Source organism: Arachis duranensis, chromosome 3 (assembly GCF_000817695.3).
Source record: "Arachis duranensis cultivar V14167 chromosome 3, aradu.V14167.gnm2.J7QH, whole genome shotgun sequence".
NCBI lineage: Eukaryota > Viridiplantae > Streptophyta > Magnoliopsida > Fabales > Fabaceae > Arachis > Arachis duranensis.
This window is the reverse complement of record NC_029774.3, coordinates 803,269-809,177: the sequence shown is the minus strand read 5'-3', so window position 1 is coordinate 809,177 and position 5,909 is coordinate 803,269. Positions and strand designations below refer to the sequence as shown.

The window sequence follows — 5,909 nt, the reverse complement described above, 5'->3', positions numbered from 1 at the left end:
AGAGGAGTGAAACGAAATTTAGGAATTTTAATATTGACTTTGATATAAATTTATTTATTTAGATTTATTTTAAAATTTTATTCTATAAATTTAAATTTATTTATTTTAATATTTTTTATTTAGATTGTTATTTTAACTTTATTTTGTTATAAATATTTTTGTAATATTAAAAACTTTTGTACTTGAAGGATTTTAATTTGTTGAGAAAAAAAATTATTTTCGGTGAATAAATATTTTTCTATCTTTTTATTTAAAATATTATTATTAATATATTAGTATTAAAAATATAAAAGATAAAGCATACTTAAAAAAATGTATTATGAGATTAAATGATTTTATGATTGTGGGTATTTGTCTACACGGGAGGCTGTGTGGAGAATTTTGGCAAACAAATTATTTGCGTTTTATTTATCCAAAAAACAAAATATCATCTTTAAATACGATAACAATCTTGAGAAAATCATGGATTAAGAGAAAGGGAAAGATAAAATATCTTAGCATGGATGGAGGCCAACAAAGAATTTGAAGCAGGTTAAACTTTAACGTATGCTGAATTTTTAAATCAGTTTGTTTATAATATAGAAAAAAGGAAATGATATCCACGCAAGAGAGAATGTTTTATTAGGAGATTAAACTATATTCCATCGGGTACATGTGATATCTACTATATGAGAATTTTGTAATTATTCAAAAACGTTGCACAACATATGAGTCTATTATGATAGTTAATGAGATTACATATCCTAACTTCCAAGATATTTTCTATTTTATGGGACTATTACTTGACGATAGAAAATTCATTGCAGCTATTAATAAGGTCTGGTCATCAATTGAAAAAATTGTTTGTGATGCTATTGATATCTAATAGTGTTAACAAACCAAATCATATTTAGAATACAACTTAGACATTATTGGCTGACGGGATACTATATATGAGGAGAAAAATATTGAAAGCCAAGGTATTTCACTATGTGGTAAATTATTATCGCATATAAGACTTTACTTGCTAAAATCAGTGTTCACCAATGGGCAACTTCATGTTACTTTGTCAAGAGTTAATCCAAACTGGCAAACTTATCAACAACAAATGTCGTATTCAACGAAGTTTTTAATAATATTTAAATAAGAAAATAGTATTTTTATTTTAGTAACATATTATGATTTATACTTTTGTATAAATATTTGTCGTAGATATAACTAATTTATTAACTATACTTTCAGAATTGAAATAAAATGTGTAACATGGAGCATAACATCATATGCCAATTCTTTTTTTAATGACGTTAGTAAAATACTTGGTTGTCGATAAACTTTCATTAGCCTTATAATATAAAGTTTAGTGTAAAATTGACATTCTACTATTACAGTTATATATATGTTCTTATTTTTTCATGTCTTTTTTCTTATAGCTCAAAAATATTATAAACTTCAAATTGTTTCATTTGCATTTTACTTAAACAAAGATAAAACAACATATTAAATACGTTTATTATATATAATGACGATGATAGTGTTATATTAAACTTTAGAAATTTATAATTATAAAATATTATTTTTGATTTACCATATCAAATTAAAATATAAACTCGTGCATCGTACGGGTTTAACACTAGTATGTTAATTAAAACTTAAAGATAACTTAAATAATAAAAAATTATTAACTAATATATATAATAATTAATTTTTATAATACATAAATTATTTTTTATAATAATTTAATTTATGTAATTTCATAAACTAATAAAAATAAAAAAATACTAAGATTTTATGTTTTCTTTAAACGTATCTTATATTATTCTCAGTTAAGTTGTACTTGCTTTAAATTCCAAACATTTAGTTTTAAAATTTATATAACTTAAACTCTATTATTAAATACAAAAAAAATAAATTTTATAGTAATGTAAATTATCTATTCATTTTTTAAATTTTTAATAATAAAATGATCAATCTGTATATCAAAAATATATTAGAAAAATCTAACATTCTGACCATTTTATCTCTAAAATTATTAACATTTAAGTGTCTCGTTTTGTTTGACATGATGTCATTTTCTTTATTATTCGACATCATGTTATTTTCTTTATTAAATCACGTTCTTGTAACATCCAACTCATGTCATTTTTCTTATTAAATCATGTTCTCGTAGCATCACAACAAATAGATGCTGAAATATATGTCTAAGGCTAATTAGAATTTCAATTAGAAAAGATGGCTTTCAACCTGTTGTTTCATAATTCAAACACATAAAAACACAAAGAATTAGACTTTATCTCAAGGTATTGTTCTTATGAAAGCAGTTCACACACAAATCATCTATACTTACTGAAAATTAACGTAAACTCAACCGAGCGATCATAATTAATACAATGCTACCTACCTAACACATATATGAGACCAAGAAGTCAACCATGTCTTAAAACTCAAAAAATTAAATTTCCGTTGAAAATAACAGATTGGCAAAAGATATCCTACCGATATATCTGACTCCAACAGAGTTTCAGTACTATGAGCATCCCAAAAGTTTCCCATTAATACGGAACAGGCTCCCACGAATACACCTCCAACGTTATTAAGTGAAACTGGAAGGGTATGCGCGATCTGTAGGAGAACAAAATTTGACCAAATGAAGAACAAATTTAAAAGAGGAAAAACTGATCAACTACACACTAATTTTAAATTAGTTGTACATCACAAACACAACCTTGAGAAACTTTTCTCTAACAGATTTTTTTGTTTTTGAAATAGAGTCTTCCCGATTTTTACATAATATATGTATGATTGGCTCAATTAACTAGCAATTGATATATAAGATTTGGTGACATAATGATCATAATTGTAGGAATATTCCCCACAACATGAAAGAGTTGCATCTAAGTTAAGCTGGGCATATGAGCAAATAGGATGATACACCTCAAATTGTGACATCTCAAGGTGATTAATTAGATAATGATGATACAAGAAGCTTTATTAGTGTAATTAATTAATGACTTAAAGCTAAGTAAAACTATTAATTATTGTTGATTTGTTGTTGTTATGACCAATGTTCCCTCAAGCTTGGATTCTATCCTTTAATTTGTATTTTTTCTTGGTGATTAGTGTAAGTGTTACAAAACTAACTGAAATCTTAATTAGTTGTCAACTCATAACTCTTAGTATTCTGTTCAATTTAAATTCGGGTTCTTTTTTCAGTTTCTATTTTGGACTCTCCATTTTAATTTGCAATCCATTATTATTATTATTGCTATCTATCCATTTTAAAATTCAACCTAAATTATAAATATAAATGTTTATCTATCTATGTAGATTCCAAATTCCATCTACATAATGTAGTTTATTATATGATATATAATATTTGAATCCACACAGCAGCAATATAATAAGCATGTATTGTTATCTTGACGAAGTTCTTCTTCGGGCTTCCTCATTAAATAGCCCGAGGCGAATCAGTTCTGATCATAGTTTCTGCACATTTAATGCAAGGTCTGCTTCTCGATCAGAAGGGTAGAGAATTTCATCTTTTTCTTTCTCAGAAATCTCAGACTCCACCGATGCAGTAAAGTAAGATTAGGTTATATGTTAGGGCTATTCAATTGACAGCAGAAAAACTATTAATCGTATAAGCTTACCTTATTTGGAGTGTTGTTGGAATGGCCTTCAAAGACTTCTCGTTGTTTCTGCACTGATTTTCGATGACGGTGTAAGTAGATGGAGATGGTGAGCCCCCTTCTTCTTTCTGCTCTCTCATAAAATAGCCGAATCTCCTCTTTCTCATTCTCAGAAATTTCGGACTCCACCGTTGCTATTTTTAATTCACACACAGATACAGCAGCATAATCAAATTGAAACAAAAAATAATTATTCATGGTAGAAGCTTACCTTATTAATCATGCGGGAGTCCGGGTCGTCATCGGTATTCACGAGACGCAACGCATTGTCTTCCTCCGATGCCATTTTGATGAGAGTAAAGCTAAGTTTTTTTTTTTTTAATTATAGTAGAGCTAGGTTAACAAATGCCAAACAATAGACTTTTGGACTTTTGGGCTTTTGGGCTCGTATTCTATGCTCGTCTTTTTACTCTTTATTACTTTGTTATAAATTTGTTGAGAAGATGTAATTTTTATCTCTGAAAATATTTTTTTAATAATATAAAAAAATATTTTACAATCAAATAAGATTATTTAAAATTGACCAACCAGCCTAAAACATGAAGCTATAATTGTTAGAACTGTAATCGAATCTGATTTATTAGTTCATTAGTTCAATTTAGATCATTAGTTAAATTTATTGACTTGGTCCTATTATAAATAAAAAATATAAAATAATAAAAAATTTACAAATAATCAAGTTTTAAGTTTAAAGTTTTTAACTTTAGATTAATTCATCTTTAAAAAAATAAAGTATAAATTTGATTTTTTACGATAATAAACAATAAATACGTTATGTTTCTCTATTAATTTATTATGTGAAATTTAATAATAGTACTTATATATTTCTATTCTCATTTAAATATAATGCTAAAGTTAGAGAATATTTGTATAATGTAGCCTTTTATTTCTCCAACATGATAAAAACTAAAAAGCTCTTTCCAAGTATTTCAGTGATAATTTGGGTTCACCTAGTTGATGTATTTTTTTCTCCCTTAAGATTATTAGCTGTGAATTCGAACTTTTTGGTATTTTCCGTTTCTTCGGATGATATGATGGGTCAATCATTTGCTTTATTGGTTTCAACGGTGGCTGCTGCGGAATCAGCTATTGGGTTAGCCATTTTCGTTATAACTTTCCGAGTCCGAGGGACTATTGCTGTAGAATTTATTAATAGCATTCAAGGTTAAACATGACTCCTAGAGAATTACAAACAGTGGGGGAAGTAAAAGCAGTGGCAGGCATGCATCAAAGAAAGGCAGAGATGGCTAAGCATTCTGATGCCTTCATTGCTTTACCAGGTTGGTACGAATTCGACTGTTGAACGATCAATTCACTTGTTTGTTTAAATAAATATTGAAAGTTAAAATTTTATTTTATATATATAAAATTTATTGATTAATAATAAAATTTTAAATAGAGTTCATAGATATATATGTTAAGAAAAAAATATGACACTCAAAATTAAATATTATTTATTTATTTATTCATTTATTGGGCAAAATTTGAAATATTATACAATTATACCGCATCATGACGTAAATAAAAGTGTTCATAGATATATATGTTAAGAAAAAAATATGACACTCAAAATTATATATTATTTATTTATTTATTCATTTATTGGGCAAAATTTGAAATATTATACAATTATACCGCATCATGACGTAAATAAAAGAAAAGAAAAATGGGCCATGTCCCTCTTATACAGGCCCAAGTTAAGAAAAAAAACTAGGGCCTAAGACCAAAAAAAGTTTTGACTTTGAAAAATAATTCATATATTTTTGTTGTATTAAATAAACCACCAACTTTTAAGGTGGGAAGCTGAGCACGTAGGATCATACACCTCAAATTGTGACATCTCAAGGTGATTAATTAGATGACGATGATAATGATGATGCAAGAAGTGGTAGACAGTGTTGTTAGTGTAATTAATTAATGGCTTAAAGCAAAATGAAACTATAAATTATTGTTGATTTGTTATTGTTGTTATGACTAATTTTTCCTCAAGTTTAGATTTTATCTTTTAATTTGCATTTTTTTTATTATTAATATAAGTGTTACAAAACTGACTCAGCTGTCAACTCATAACTCTTAATACTCTGTTCAATTTGATTTCTTTTTTTTCTTTCAGTTTCTATATTGGACCTTCCATTTGAGTTTGCAATCTATTATTATTATTATTGCTATCTATCCAATATAAAACTCAACCTAAATTATAAATACAAATGTTTATGTACTACCTATTGATTTCAAGAGGCTATG

The 5,909-nt window shown here is 26.7% G+C and overlaps 2 protein-coding genes across 5 annotated transcripts in view; one reads left to right on the top strand and one right to left on the bottom strand.

Moving 5' to 3' along the window:
* LOC127745714 (cytokinin riboside 5'-monophosphate phosphoribohydrolase LOG1-like) overlaps positions 1 to 3,159 on the top strand; it is a 7,813-nt gene extending 4,654 nt beyond the window's left edge. Inside the window, exon 4 of the mRNA XM_052259164.1 lies at positions 2,840 to 3,159. Coding sequence (XP_052115124.1) covers positions 2,840 to 2,905 — 66 coding nt within the window. The 3' untranslated portion in view covers positions 2,906 to 3,159. The remainder of the gene's footprint in view (positions 1 to 2,839) is intronic.
* Positions 3,160 to 3,286: 127 nt separating this feature from the next.
* LOC127745689 (uncharacterized) lies at positions 3,287 to 3,977 on the bottom strand. 4 transcript variants are annotated; one of them, XM_052258964.1, is made up of 3 exons: positions 3,877 to 3,977; positions 3,627 to 3,799; positions 3,287 to 3,540 (listed from the first exon to the last, which is right to left on the bottom strand). In XM_052258964.1, the coding sequence occupies exons 1-3, from the start codon at positions 3,949 to 3,951 to the stop codon at positions 3,471 to 3,473; spliced, it is 318 nt and encodes a 105-aa protein (XP_052114924.1). In that variant the 5' UTR covers positions 3,952 to 3,977; the 3' UTR covers positions 3,287 to 3,470. The 4 variants fall into 4 exon arrangements, with proteins under 4 accessions (XP_052114924.1, XP_052114925.1, XP_052114926.1 ...); XM_052258965.1 differs by having other exon boundaries at positions 3,287 to 3,534; XM_052258966.1 differs by having other exon boundaries at positions 3,287 to 3,462.
* Between the last annotated feature and the right edge of the window lie 1,932 nt (positions 3,978 to 5,909).

What these genes read in the sequence shown, in the direction of transcription:
- LOC127745689 (XM_052258963.1), bottom strand. Translation starts at nt 3,951, where the DNA reads ATGGCATCGGAGGAAGACAATGCGTTGCGTCTCGTGAATACCGATGAC. An exon ending in ACTCCCGCATGATTAATAAG is followed by an intron (nt 3,789 to 3,876) that starts GTAAGCTTCTAC and finishes GCAACGGTGGAG; the next exon opens with TCCGAAATTTCTGAGAATGA. An exon ending in CCAACAACACTCCAAATAAG is followed by an intron (nt 3,541 to 3,626) that starts GTAAGCTTATAC and finishes GCATCGGTGGAG; the next exon opens with TCTGAGATTTCTGAGAAAGA.